Source organism: Aspergillus lucknowensis (genome assembly GCF_044049455.1).
Source record: "Aspergillus lucknowensis strain CBS 449.75 chromosome Unknown BJX67scaffold_17, whole genome shotgun sequence".
NCBI lineage: Eukaryota > Fungi > Ascomycota > Eurotiomycetes > Eurotiales > Aspergillaceae > Aspergillus > Aspergillus lucknowensis.
This window is the reverse complement of record NW_027263561.1, coordinates 338,746-352,263: the sequence shown is the minus strand read 5'-3', so window position 1 is coordinate 352,263 and position 13,518 is coordinate 338,746. Positions and strand designations below refer to the sequence as shown.

The 13,518-nt window shown below is 54.8% G+C and overlaps 8 protein-coding genes across 8 annotated transcripts; 4 read left to right on the top strand and 4 right to left on the bottom strand.

Moving 5' to 3' along the window:
- Nucleotides 1–106: 106 nt before the first annotated feature.
- Nucleotides 107–1,574, top strand: BJX67DRAFT_380741 (putative C6 transcription factor; the record flags this gene model as incomplete). Its single annotated transcript, XM_071032856.1, has 4 exons — nt 107–517; nt 571–714; nt 764–1,456; nt 1,506–1,574. 4 exons carry the CDS (start codon nt 107–109, stop codon nt 1,572–1,574), a joined length of 1,317 nt encoding a protein of 438 aa, XP_070886782.1.
- Nucleotides 1,575–2,156: 582 nt separating this feature from the next.
- BJX67DRAFT_352280 (uncharacterized protein) lies at nt 2,157–3,147 on the top strand (the record flags this gene model as incomplete). Its single annotated transcript, XM_071029002.1, has 2 exons — nt 2,157–2,537; nt 2,599–3,147. Coding segments are annotated over exons 1-2 (625 nt in total), but the record flags the coding sequence as incomplete, so codon positions are not given.
- Nucleotides 3,148–3,248: 101 nt separating this feature from the next.
- On the bottom strand, nt 3,249–5,753 carry BJX67DRAFT_371777 (uncharacterized protein; the record flags this gene model as incomplete). Its single annotated transcript, XM_071031135.1, has 2 exons — nt 3,249–4,957; nt 5,003–5,753. 2 exons carry the CDS (start codon nt 5,751–5,753, stop codon nt 3,249–3,251), a joined length of 2,460 nt encoding a protein of 819 aa, XP_070886780.1.
- A 670-nt stretch (nt 5,754–6,423) lies between these two features.
- BJX67DRAFT_77518 (putative FacC-like extracellular signaling protein) lies at nt 6,424–7,650 on the bottom strand. The gene has a single exon (XM_071035436.1). The coding sequence runs from the start codon at nt 7,534–7,536 to the stop codon at nt 6,601–6,603; it is 936 nt and encodes a 311-aa protein (XP_070886779.1). The 5' UTR covers nt 7,537–7,650; the 3' UTR covers nt 6,424–6,600.
- A 387-nt stretch (nt 7,651–8,037) lies between these two features.
- Nucleotides 8,038–8,662, bottom strand: BJX67DRAFT_77520 (uncharacterized protein). Its single transcript, XM_071035437.1, has one exon. It carries the CDS (start codon nt 8,573–8,575, stop codon nt 8,156–8,158), a length of 420 nt encoding a protein of 139 aa, XP_070886778.1. The 5' UTR covers nt 8,576–8,662; the 3' UTR covers nt 8,038–8,155.
- Nucleotides 8,663–9,244: 582 nt separating this feature from the next.
- BJX67DRAFT_387657 (putative plasma membrane ammonium transporter (Ato3)) lies at nt 9,245–10,600 on the top strand (the record flags this gene model as incomplete). Its single annotated transcript, XM_071034251.1, has 5 exons — nt 9,245–9,828; nt 9,883–9,983; nt 10,037–10,156; nt 10,207–10,382; nt 10,436–10,600. The coding sequence occupies exons 1-5, from the start codon at nt 9,566–9,568 to the stop codon at nt 10,598–10,600; spliced, it is 825 nt and encodes a 274-aa protein (XP_070886777.1). The 5' UTR covers nt 9,245–9,565.
- Nucleotides 10,436–12,414, bottom strand: BJX67DRAFT_77500 (histidine phosphatase family protein). The gene is made up of 3 exons (XM_071035435.1): nt 11,907–12,414; nt 10,944–11,854; nt 10,436–10,874 (listed from the first exon to the last, which is right to left on the bottom strand). The coding sequence occupies exons 1-3, from the start codon at nt 12,261–12,263 to the stop codon at nt 10,721–10,723; spliced, it is 1,422 nt and encodes a 473-aa protein (XP_070886776.1). The 5' UTR covers nt 12,264–12,414; the 3' UTR covers nt 10,436–10,720.
- Nucleotides 12,415–12,810: 396 nt separating this feature from the next.
- BJX67DRAFT_352269 (uncharacterized protein) lies at nt 12,811–13,474 on the top strand. Its single transcript, XM_071029001.1, has one exon. The coding sequence runs from the start codon at nt 13,005–13,007 to the stop codon at nt 13,368–13,370; it is 366 nt and encodes a 121-aa protein (XP_070886775.1). The 5' UTR covers nt 12,811–13,004; the 3' UTR covers nt 13,371–13,474.
- Nucleotides 13,475–13,518: the final 44 nt, after the last annotated feature.

The window sequence follows — 13,518 nt, the reverse complement described above, 5'->3', positions numbered from 1 at the left end:
TCTACGATGCGTAAATTCAGGCCGTTTCTGCCGGGGATACGAGGACAAGGCAAACCTCATCTTCCGACATCACGCTTTGAGTCGAGCACACATTCCGGACAACTCCATGGCGCGGAAATGCACCCTGTCCGCCCGTGTTCCCCTCCCAGGATCCAACATCGTCCCGCCAGATACCGTTCCCGAAGACATGACCCGCGACATGATAGAAAAAGTTGTACTTGGAGCGTTCTTTCATGACTACTGCCTTGTTCCACCCAACGCTGCCTATTTCCGCGGCTTCCTGGGGGGGCTTGAGCCAATGGTTCGTCGATTAGGATTGCAGTCCCAAGTATCAAGGGCCTGTTGTGCTGTCGCCTTTGCCAACCACGGTTTGAAGCTGAATCGCCCTTTGCTCGTTCGGAAAGCTGAGATGCTTTACTATGACTTGCTGAAGTCGCTGGCGCATGCGATCGAATGCCCTGAAGTTGCAAACAGGGAAGAAATCGCCGTAATGGCGATATTACTCGGACTATATGAGGTACATCTTCTCAGTCCACCCGAACCCAAGCGATTCAGACTAATGACAGCAAGATGATCATGGCTGGAAACACTGATTTAGGGAACCACCGGGCACATGCAGGCGGCTTAGCGGCTCTACTGAAGATCAAGAATAACCCTCTCGCTCTCTTGGAGGCTGTTGGCTCGGGACGGTCACTGTTAGGCAATAAATCCCAGGTAAAGACGACCACTACATGCTTCTAGTTCGATCCTAATCCTGCTGCAGGACGGCGGGATGTTCTCGCCCATGTGCTCTCGTGGCCGAGGAAAAGATCTCGACAGCTTGTTGGTGAGACTTATGCCAGTGTTCAAGGAGGCGGAGGCTCTGTTATCGCGTTCTTCTGGGCCATTCGATTTTGATAGACTGGGTACGCTCAAGGAAGACGCCGCAGCGTTGAGCAGCGATCTGGCGCACTGGCAACAGGCCCAGACTGCTAAAGTGAAACCAGCCACCATTGGACACATTACCATGACCACTCGGTCTGCGAAATCCTCCCCTGAGGCTGGTTACTGGCCAGTCCGAGTAGACAAATACTGCGACTTCTACTTTGCAGCGATCTGGAACATCTCGCGGACAGCTCGGTGCCTCTTGATAAGCATCATGATCCAGGTGTCCGACATACTGAACGACAGCTCCAACCGTTCCACAAACACACAAGACCTACATCTGCAGGTCGAGGGCATACTGGCCTCTATCCCGTATCATCTGACTGAGGACGTTGAAACGTTCCTGCGCAACAACGGCAGGCAGGAGATATCCAACGCTGGCCGAGCCGCTGGAGGCTTACTCCTCATGCACCCGATCTACGCGCTGTCAAAACTGCCAGGAGTTTCGCCAGAGATGCGAGAGTACATGAGAAAGTGTCTCGCATGGATTGGTAGAAATATGGGTGTCGGGCAGGCGTCACTTCTTGCAAATGTCAGTTGTCCCGTATACTTCGTAGATTAATGGCTAACCCTTGAGGAAGGGCTCGGGCCTCGATCGCGAATACGTTACCTCTGGGTGGATGATTATTTGGGCTGCCTTACTTGTCTAAGGTACTCTTAAGAGGAGACAACTGTCTCTAACCGACAAGATTGTCACGAAGGAGCCAGACGCACAATTAACATTCGTGAGAACAATGGGATCAGATGTGGACTTGGGATTCCGTGCCCCATGTCAGCTGTGAAAATGTCCGGACGCGATATGTGGTGATCTTGCGGTGGAATGCCATAGATCATCAGATCCACCAGAGATGCCGATTTCGCCGTGCTCAAGCCGAGGATCGAGAACCGAGGCCATGATAGGCTGGTATCTGGCTGTGCCTATGGGGGAATACACCGAAGATATACTTAAATTTAGACTATTTTACGTTGTTCACACCAAAACAAGTCGAGGATAAATTCCTTCAAGGGGGGAATGCGGCCCGAGCCTTCCAAGTTGGGTCATGCATTGTTTGCTCGCATGCCACCTGACGAAATATAAGCTTACCTACCTCTGCATCAGCTTTTATTCCCCCTCAACTCTTTCAATCAGAAGGCCATCAAGGTTGAGCAAATGGTAGACTTCATCCCACCGCCTCCCACGCCCTCCAAACCCGGCTCCTTCCCTCCCAACGAGTCCATCCCCGTCGCCCCTCCCCCGTGGACCCTCAAAGCCAAAGCCTGGATATTCCTCTACACCGACGCCGATGACGGCAGCAGCCCACCACAACCGCAAAACCCAAACAACACCCCGGGGATCCTGCAGGGCGCCCTCCCACCCGGCGCATACCACCCCTTCGAATCCCTGCACGCCGAGGCGCTCCAGAAACTCCCAGGTGGGAAGTCACAGTACCGCCATGGATTGATCAAGGGCGTCATGATCGTCCGATACGAGGATTCAGAGGTTGGTCCGTACGACGAGCTCATTCTTATCCCGGGGCGAGCCGTCAATCCGCATACTGGGAAGGCAGAGATGCGAATCAGCACGATCTACGTCTCGACGGACGCGAGTGTCTGGAATGGGAGGAGGAATTGGAGTACCCGCCCCCCAGGGGAACCCTTTGTGTAACCTATAAGAGGGGCTGCTAACATGTGCAGACATCCCCAAACAGCGCGCAGTCTTTGACTTCCAACCCGTCGGTACCGGAAAATCAGGCCTCGCCCTGAAAGTCTACCACTCGCCGGACTCGCCCGCACCGCTAAACCCCAAGGTCCCCTTCTTCACGGTGCTCCTCAAGGAATCATCGCTACCGAAGCTTCCACTACCGAGACTAGCCCCCTTGGCAATCGTGCAGCCGCCTCTCTTGAAATCGAGATGGCCACCAGGAGTTCAGGATGCTGCTATCGGGACGGATGATCCAGAGAACGGGCGGAAGAATCCGTGGTTGTTGATTAAGCCGAGTTTCAAGGGGACGTGGGGTTTGTCGTATCCTGGTAAATTGGAAGACGGTGAGGAGACGCTGCAGTGGCATGGCGATGGAGTTGGGTTTCCGAAGGTGAAGTTTTGGTCTGCTGGGGCGGCACTTGAGGGTGTCATTGGGTTTGGGGCTTCAACTGTTGTGAGTTGAGACCGTGTTGAAAGACGAGTCCACCGGGGTTAGATACTCTTTGAGAGCGACTTGTTGCTAGAAGACACCGCCGGCGAACTTCAGTGATGGAGGGATACATTAATTCTAATTCATAAATATACATAGACCACCCATTAAGAGCTCTATCACTGGTATCATTCATGCACTGATGATCAAACGCTAATAAAACCTTGACAACCAACTCCTCCTCGCCGACAGCCGACGATACTCATCCATCGCCGGCGTCCCCGGCTTCAACCCCCCGGGCTCCTCGAGCTCTATTTCGACAACCGACCGCCGCAGATTCATGGTCGACAGCCGGGGCGTGTGCTCTTCCGCTTTGGTGCGGATATAATAATGCTCGTCTTCCTCCTCCATGGCGACGTACCACCGCTCCTTGAGCTGCCGCCCATCTGGACCACCGCCGCAAGCACCCTGCAACCGCGCCGTAGAGGGGCTGTTCATCGCGAGAGCGAAGAGATTCTGCGGCTCCGTGAAGTCGGTTAGTTGCTTTCCGCGGACTTCGAGAAGCATGAATGCCAGACAGAGTGCGCTGGTGATGAATGCGAAGATAAGGATGGGGTAGAATATGCCCTGCCACTGCTGGGTGCCTCCAGACGCGTATTCGACGGAGCGGAGGGTTGCGTTAAACGACTGCGTGACCGGCTCAGGGAGGATGTTTTGAGGAGCTGAGTAGTTCCAGAAGGGGGTGAATGGCGCATTTGCAGAGCTCATGAGGAGGGTATTCCCTGCCATAACGGCAAGGGCCTCGCTTAGCGAGGGGAGGTCGGGACTCAATGACGGTGTTTGGGGGGCGAATTGCATGAGCAGACGGGCGTTGCTAGACAATCCGTCCGTGATACCAGTGTTGAGAGACAGTGAGAGCCCCCATTCCGAGGCTATGTATTTCCAATCCGGCTGCCAATCTCCGTCTGTCGCGTGGGGCATGCGGAGATTATACTGGAGTGGATGGTCCTCCTCACATCTCGTCGTGAGCTGTGAGCCGCTGGCTGTCACATGGTATCGAGTCGAGCAGAGGGGCGACTGTTTGGCTCTGAGCGAGCAGAGGACATACTCAGGCTTCGCGTTCTTAGGCGGTGCTCCCAGAAGATAGATGGTGCCTGGGGCGTAAGGACCCGTAACATTGAGGATAGTGTTGTGCGGCTTGGGCAATTTGCCGAATATCGGGGGGGTTGAGCCTGGGTAGTCGGGTCCGAACCCGAAAATGTCATCGACGACGGTACGGTTGCGCCAGTCGTCAGGGCCTGGGACGTTGTCCGGAACTTCGGTTGTCCACTTCACCGGGTCGAATTTTCCCTCCGTGTTAGGCCATTCGGTGTAGACGAGGGGTGCTAGCTCGGCCGCGTCCATCCCCACGCACAGCACATTGACTGCGGGCGATGGAACCGATGCTTCCATGTCATAGTTTCCCTCCCCCGAGGTATCCTTAGGTTGGGTGATGCCGTTTGTATGGTGATTCGCAGCGGCGATAATGCCTCCGTGCGGCATCGCAGCGGTTACATTATGCACGATGCGGCCATATCGCTCCGAGAGCTCGGCCATATCGGCTTTATCAATCCAGCTCCCTGTCACTGTGGTGTTATCGTTGACCGATCCGGTAGGACGAGGGCGCGATGCGAGGTCGGTGGGACTCGACCGCGTTCCTTCAGTGGCGAGGGCCCACGTGTGGAGGAAGGCTTGGTAGTTGTGGTATGCCTGGCCGGCATGTTGTATATCTAGACAGGTGATGTTTCGGTATTCCGGGTCAGCATCAAGGGCAACCGGGGTCTCGCAATTATCGGCAAGGAAGGCTGTGTTGGCGAAGGAAGTATAAACGTCACCGACGAGAATTCGGTCCTCGAGTGGACCCATGCGTAACTTGGGGGTCACTGATTCGTTAGCATTAATGAATCCAGTTGGAATACGAGGCATACCAAGAGCTTCGGCAGCCGTCGTGTAGAGCATCGCTACCAACGTCGCGGTTAACGTAATCGCCCCGAGTATCGTCCAACCTGAATATCTCAGACTCTCCCAATGCACAATCAATGATCCAGGCTGCATAATCCACGATCGCATACTCATGTCGGCAATCGAGATGCCGCGGGAACCCTTTGTGATCGCCCGACGGGTAAGCACCTGCCCCAGAAAGGCCACGCAGACAGTCACATATGCCAGCTCCACTGTCTTTGCAAACAATGTGCTGAGCAAACTCGCCGTCGACGAGGCCAGCTTCCCATCCACCCCAATAAATTTCCCATACCGAGGTTTCAGGAACGCCACGACGAGGTAGAGGCCGGAGACGATGGTCGAGTAGAAGGCGAGCACCAGGATGGTAACCGGCACCCACCCTAATCGGCGATGGACGATGGTTTTTGAGGTCGGGCATCTGAGCGGAGGCGAATTTTCGTCCAAAAGCGCAGTTTGCGAACCAGCGAAACGCGATGAAGCCCGGTTGCTTGGAGAGGGAGCGAGAGTCGCTGTCTCGTCGTAGCTTATGGACCGCGAGTGAGTGGGAGGCGACGACCGCGATATCCCCAAACCAACATGCGGTTCAGGCTCGCTCTCACTCGACGCGGCGGACTCATAGCGAAAATTCGACCGATCCCCTAAATCGAAAGGATTCCAGGACGACACAGATTCAGAGAATCGCGACACCCGGGGCGCGTTTGTCGCATCAGGAGCCATCACGGGCGGCCAATTGTTCTGGAGCGTTGGACGAAGCTTCAAACAACCGAGCGCCAAGGAGGGGAAGGGCCAGCCTATTTAATGAACCTCAGCTGGTTGTCCAACGAAGGCAAATGCTGCGCGGGTGACACAGCCACCCCGTCAGCCAGCATCGTCCTTCAGCCCTGTCTCGATGTTCGTCTTTGGAGGCCGGCGAGTGCCTTCTTTGTTGAATACCGGACATGACTCAAGCATCGCTGCAATTGGAGGGAACAGAGGATGGAAGACCGCGATGGGAGGGAAACAGAAGCCCCCCAGAGCTCCCCTGAAGAAAAAACAAAGGAAGATGGTGCCTGAGGCTGCCGCTCTTGGCCCGGTCGCTGCTATAAATACACCTTGTCACGTGACTGTCCCTGTCAGGCTGTCCTCTCGGAAGCTTCCACTGACTTGCCAATTCGCAAGATCCACTCCAATTCGCAAGATCCACTCCATTGGTTCTTTTCATCGCCAGCATCTCAATAGCAACTGAGGAAGAGTTGCTGAGAGCTTATGCAAGAAAGTGGTGGGGGTGGTTACGGGTTAGCCTTCCCGGCAGCATCAATATATATCTTCGTCCCCGAAGATGACCACTTGTGGCAGTTCCAAGGATTGGTTGTCGCACTGAAGCAATGAATTTGATTCGAACCACTGGTCAACTTATGTTTCCTCGTTTGAAACACCTTAGTAGATTTTACCAGTTGAAGCTCGAACTCACCGAGCGTTGGACAGTATGATCTATTGGGACATTAGCTGACTTATCTTGACCAACATTGACACATCTAATGTATACAGGTAGGGTAGCAGAATCACTAATTTACATGCCGACAGGCTAGATCAGCACATTCTTGTAGAACAGGTTGCTCCTCCGATCCCCTGCCGACCCGGAGGAGAAACCCAAGAACAGCCTTGCTTCCCCATCAGCAGTCTGATAGACGGCCAAACCCTCGGGCTCGCGGAACTCCAGCGTCGATCCGGCCTTGGTCAGGAGCGGACCCTGAACGACGTCCCCAGTATTCAAATCCAGCGCCGTGACTTCCGAGTTTAGGACCCCACCGCTGGCGTCGTACGATTCGCCGGTCAGAAGATAAACGTAGCGTCCGTACACGGTATACCCCTGATTGACATTGCTGAGCCCACCGAGATCGTCCTTGATCTGGGGGAGCGGCCAGTCCACCAACGCGTTCGAGAAATTGTATGCCTTTGCGTCGTCCAGCTCGAAAACGGCGATATTCTGGGCACCCTCATATTGGTATCGAAGGACGAACTTCTCATGGATGGCGTCAATTGTTGCAGTTCCGCGCTCGAACCTGTCAAAGGGTATGATCCTCTCTGGTTCAGCATCCGCGCTGTCGAGGGTCTTTCCATCCTCAAACTTGAAGCGCCAGAGTGCCTTGCCGTAGCCGCTGGCGGCAGCATCAGTCTCCGACCAGATGTAGGTATCGCTTCCGACGGATTCTGCGGCGATGTTCACCCCGTGGCCGCAGGCGATCAAGTCCATGGAGCCAAGGAGATTTCCGGAGAAGTCGAGCTCACTAATGGTGAGGTCGCCGGATTCGAGTTCGGAGCCAGGTTTGCGGTTGACAATGAAGAGACGGCGATTGACTTGATCGAAGGTGAACGACTGCTGGACGGTATTTGAGGCCGTCTTCTTGCTCCGCCAGAGGTCGTAGGACGGAGTGGACAAGTCGAAGCGAGGAGAATCAGGGAGCTGCGCAAGCGCGGTGACAGCCGCAGTGAGGGCAGCGAAGATCGTGGTCGCTCGCATGGTGGATTGAAGACTTGGGAAAGGCTCGATTGAGAAACTCTGTCTCTCTCTTCCATGGGAAGCGGCTGATCAACAGCCTTAAATACTCGAGGGGAGCCTCATCTCGTCTAGAAGTGATCGACACGGGCGTTTCTTCAAGAGGTGGTGATTCGCGAGATACGAGGATCGGCGGGCTGGACGATAAATATAGAGAGATTCCACCAGTCATCAATCAAGTCAAATCCCCGATGCTCAGCTGTGGTGACTGTCAACTTCGTCTCAGGTCCAGAATACGAACTGCACGGTCCAAGCCGCGGGCGATCTCCGCTTCATCAGACAGAAGGGGATGCACCAAAGCGAACCTTGGAACACAAGGCTCGGACTTCGGCACCTCCACTCGTTGAGCTTCTGAGAGCTTGGCTCTCAGAAATTGCCCCGAGTGAAGAAACCCAGACTCAGAGCCGCCATCGCTCCTCCCTCCTCTGGACTGTCACACCTCGCGAAGAGTGCGTTGTTGAGCACGGATATGACTCTTCGGAGTCGCCGCACCTCGCCGATTCTCCCCATTCCGGGAAAGATGGATTGCTCGCAACATTCAAATGGAAGCCGCCCTCATTTCCGCTCCCTTGGGATTGAATCTCTAACCGATGGGATGATCAACCCCCAAAGAGTCCGTCCAGCCCAAGCAACTCTCCGGACAACCACATCCTGAAGTGGCTGAATCGTCTCTCCATCGCTCTGGACGGCACTCCAAACGTAAAACGAGGCCGAGGCAACATGAGATAGCGCAGAAGAACTCACGATCCTGCCCACTTTTGAATGCCGGAGATGGGTGTCCCTCAGAAGCCAGCAGCTGATGGAGGTGAGGAACGAGAACCCTCGCTGTGCGCATCCAGAATCGTGTCAGCGGGTGCGCGAGCTCGTGTCTGCTGGGGAATACGATTGTGGAGGTCAAGAGGAGGGCGAAGGCGACAAACCCCTGCACCGCGAGGCGGATTGACAGGGTCGTCAGCCGCAGGGCACGCCAAATGGGACCTTGGTTCGCGTGACAGGTTACCATTTTGGGAAGATTCCAAAATGCTTGCCCGATCAGACCAACGCACTTGAGCGCTGGAACTATGGCCACAACTCGAGGAGATGCAAGTCACCTCTCACCGGAACAAGCTGGCGCTCCGAAGTCCAAAGCCAACACAGCTGTCGGCTCAGAGCCCGTCTCCTCCATCACTCCTTCCCTCATCCAATCCCACAGCACCACAGGCACATCATAAAGGACGAAGGAGCTCTGATTTGCGGGAATTTTTGGCGGAAATCTCGCAGAAAGTAACTTGACGTGTTTGGCCTCTTCCAACACGAGGCCTCAGCATGACTGGAGAAATGTGGCGCGCTCGCATCCTCTGGATCGCAGTTGTGAATGACAGCTTTGTCTGCTGAAGTTCGGGGCCCTTTTCTCTCCCAAGAGACCGATGAGAGCAGCAGAGCGAGGAGCGATCCCATGACCAGTTCTCCTGGCCGCTTGAGGAAGACGCTCTCAAGACTCGATGTGTCCAACGTTGATCGAGAAACTTATTTGGGCCTCAACTTCAGAATAATCTGGAGCCTTTTACCGCAGAAGAAGGCTGCATGGCAGGCTCGGACCTGCATTAACCCTTCAAGCTGAATCGCTGCCTGCTTGTCAATTTGCCTCCATGACCGCATTGCGGAGACTCTCCGCATGCTCAGAAGGCTGGCGGCTTCAAATCCGGCTATCTACCCCTGAGGTACCCAGTTTTCCCTCGGTAAAGCCTTCTTGACCCAGAATTTTCTGAGAGTGAAGCGCAGGCCGGACCCATCAAGACCCTCTTCCCCCGCACTTCCCCCGCAAATCCTCCCCGAGACGACGATGTGGTTGGCGGAGACGAGGGAATCGAGGGCCGGGGGTGACGGAGGAAGGCGAAGACAAGACAAGACAAGACTTGCGGCGCCCACTTAAGCCTTCCTGGATTCCTTGGGATTGCTTAGCATGCGTGTGTCCTCCGACTGACCTTTACACTGTGCGACCGTATAACCCATCATGGCAAGCGATATCACCCCCGAGATTTCCGAAGAGACTCTCAACCGCATGAAAACGGCGGAGAGTCTCTTTTTGCCCATTTCGCGCGAGACTTTCGAGAAGCTCTACCTGAGTCCCAAACATCCTTCTGTTACGGGTGACCTGCGCAAGAAGCTGGGGAATCCCACGCCGATTTGCCTGATGGGATTCTTGCTGGCTGCGACGCCGAATTCCTGCATTTTGATGGGATGGAGAGGCGCTGGGGGTAATGGAGGCGCTATTCTGTGAGTTCTCCTCCGACAATGCGTGGGAAGTTCCTCATCGATCCTGTTGTATAGGCCGGTCTACATCTTCTTTGGAGGACTTGTCCAACTTCTCGGAGGCATTGGCGAGTGGATTATTGGGAATACCTTCTCCTGCGCTCTGTTCTTCACATATGGTACGGGCGACTTGCCACTGGTGCCAATGCGCATGACTTACATGCCCTCGAAGGAACATTCTGGCTCGTCCAGGGCGCAACGTTGATGCCCTTCTTCGGCACTGGCGCAAACTACTCTCCAACCGGGAATTCGTTTGAGGGCCAACAGACCGAATCATACGCTGCGACCGTTGGTGGGCAATCCGCCCTCTCTACCTGACGATGTCTTACTAACAGATTCCAGCATTCTACTACGTCTTCCTCGCCCTGCTGACATTCATCTATCTCATCTGCTCGATCCGAACGAACCTCTGTCTCTTCAGCGCGCTGTTCCTCCTCGTTATCACCTTTGTGCTCACTGCGGCCTCCTTCTTCCAGCGGGCCAATGGCGCGGAGGAGCTTGCGCATCGCTTACAAGTTGTGAGGCTGCTTTATCTATGCAAAATAGAGGTAGACTGGCTAATGGTGTGCAGGCCGGAGGCGCATTTAATCTCGCGCTGTGTGTTCCAATTTGGCACATCTTCCTGACGCAGATTCTGGAAGCCGTGGATTTCCCCATCGCCTTGCCAGTTGGGGATTTGAGCACAGTGGTCCTGGGACGGAGCCAGAAGGCGAAGCGGCAGGCTTCAGGCGAATGATGAATTTTTATGGCTGTTCTATCTCGGGGGGCCTTTGAAGATAAGTCTGCTCAAGGTCGGGTTTCTATACGCTACCCAGCTCTTCAAAGATAGGGTATTCATCCTATAAAAGCCCGGAGCTCAACCACACAATGCAAATATATCCTCTGGAATATAGACACTGAGGATATCAATCAACTTCGTTAAAGGAATCCACTCCAGCGTCCCGTGAATCGTCTCAATAGCCCGTCCACTATACAAAACCCTCGCATAGAAGCCCCCAGCGGAAGTTTCCCTGAGAAGTTAGCCACCCAATTTCTACTCCAGCTGGAAAAACATAGACAACAACTTCACGAGAACATACCAAATCTCAAACGCAATATTTGCCGCCATCCCCGGCCACCTGAGCGCCCGAATTCCCAAAGCCCCGAGCAACGGGGCAATATCGCCATCATGGACGAAATTATGACTGTACACGATATCCGATCGACGCTCCCGCACAGCCTCGAATTTCCGAGCAATCTCAGCAATAAACATCCCCTCAATCACCTGGATGTACTCCGTGACGTTCGCGTTCCCTCGCCACCAGTAGTTATACATCCAGTCACCCGCACGGAAGACCGTGAACGCCTGCTCTTTCGAGACACACTGCGACTCGTCACCAAGTCGACAGGGCAGGTTATACCCGTTGCACAGACGGGCCTGGAAATTATCCGCGAAGTGATCCCACGTCTCCAGCCAGTCAGCTGAATCCCGCGCGTCGAATAAATCCGCAAGGTGATCACGCAGTTGCGCCGTAACCTGAATATACTCGTCCCATTCGGGCGAGGACTGGATCGCGTCGAGAGTCGTATCTCGCGCGGCGCAGGGGAATCCGCGATTCACCGTGTCCACGCTCGACGCCTGTTGATGCAGCGGGAGGGGACCCTTATACTCCGGCCAGAGACCGCGGAGGACGCCGCCCGCCGAACCCTGGGTTAGTGGCGAGGAACTCGAGCGGAACCAGACGCGCTTGTCGTTCTCGTGCAGCGTCTCTGGGATCAGCCCGAGTTTTGCACCGTACACGGCGCGCAGGTCGCGGCCGTGCTGGAAGCCGTCTAGGTACCCGCCGATTGTGAGCTGGGGGTACTGGCATGAGCCATTGACGTAGTGTGTTAGGAAGGGGTTTGTCGGGTCTGTGTATGTCTGTGCGTAGACCTGCAATGGGGGTGGGCCGCCCGTTGCGGGGGCAGCGAACAGATGCGGGTGGATGTTGTCGCAGTTATATTCTTGGTTCTAGACGGGGTCAGAATCGGTATAACTCAGAAAAGTGGGATCAGTAACGGACCTCTCCTCCGGGGAGGATGTTGTACGGCGTCCGACGCTGATGACGCTGGAGGTACTCCAGGTAGACCAGCTTCGCAGACACGGAGTGATTCGCGACCGGTTGCGGGAGGGAATAGGTATCTACATGCGGATGCGGCATAGAGCAGTAATTATAGACAATCTCCGACGGCGGCGGACTGGCCTGGTCGGAGGGGGCGCTGAAAACCCCGCCATATGAACCCAGGGAGGCATTGGTGATGTACGTGGTGTGATTCAAGGGCGGATAGAAGCTGTCCACGGCGGCGAGGGAGACCCCCGTGAAGAACAGGCTGAGGAAGAAGGTGAGCATGTCGAGGATGCCTTCGTAAACGGATCGCATGGTTTATGACATTTTGGGGGGATGCGTCTTTATATTGATGCCCAGTGGAGTTTGGAGATGTCAAGACGCGAGGCGAGGAAAGAAGGATCGTTCGAGGTATCTGATTGGCTGAGACTCGCCACGTGGGCTGTTGTGCTGTGGTTACATAATCTATGAAGTGCATTAAGTCACACATGCTGGATCCCAGGTGTTTGGTTGGAGAATGCGAAAAGCATTAATATAAACTGGCACTGGAATAATGCGAGCGGAGGTGCGTAATATCTGATCGAATCAGAGAAGTGTTGCTTTGTTGCTGCGAAGGGCTGAAATATCTCCTGTTTGGTTCTCGGTAGCGACAATCGCCGCCGACAATCGCGAGATGTTACTCAGTTTGCCTGTGCGCCTTGTGAGGTGGTCCGCTGATTCACACTCAATGCAAGATCATTCGTCCGTGGTGTTGATCTTGGGTGGTCGGGCTCAAGATCCTGCGCCTCACTGGTGGCCGATCCCGTATTCCTGGGGAAGGATTGGGGGCCGGGTGTTCGCTGCTGCGTCATTGCAGCAGCTCCCCAGATGAAAGCTCCCTGACCATTCCTTCTGTTTGCCTGGCCTTCCAATAAACCGACTTTTTGACCTGCGACGCAACCCCTACACTGGTGTCTCTCTTCGGCCGTGCGTGCTATCAACAGCGAGCAACACCCGTACATATTGGTATAACGACACCAGCCCACCAACTTTGATCCACCCCCCACCCTCACCATCATGTCCAGCGGCCCTGACCGTTGCGCTCACAGCGTTGCCACCCCAGTCCTCCCGTGGGACAACTACTGCAATCTCCCACTCTACCAAGAATGGAACGCGACACACGACCCGCTGGAAACCCTGCGTGGGTGCTGCCAATCTCCTGACGATAATATCGGTTTCTCCGGGGACGACAACTGCACTGCTTACTGCAATGCTACAGAAGCGACGCTGGAGAGCCTGCAAACGTGCTTGCAGCAGTCGGATGAGTTGCAACAGTTTGGGTGTTCGTCTGGCGCGGAGGAAGTTTACCAAAGAGCTACGGCTGGCAGACTGGGGGTGTACCTAGTACTTGGGGTGGTTATTGCGAGCGCGCTGGGGGGTTGACAAGGTCTCCCTGTCATTGAGACTCTACCTGATCATACTTCTTGGATCTCCTCGTCAGAGATCTCTGTTCTTGATTCTCCGTGTTCGTGCTAAGTAAATGGAATTCGAGCTTGGAGACTCCTGTTCAATAACTATATATTTACCCAAG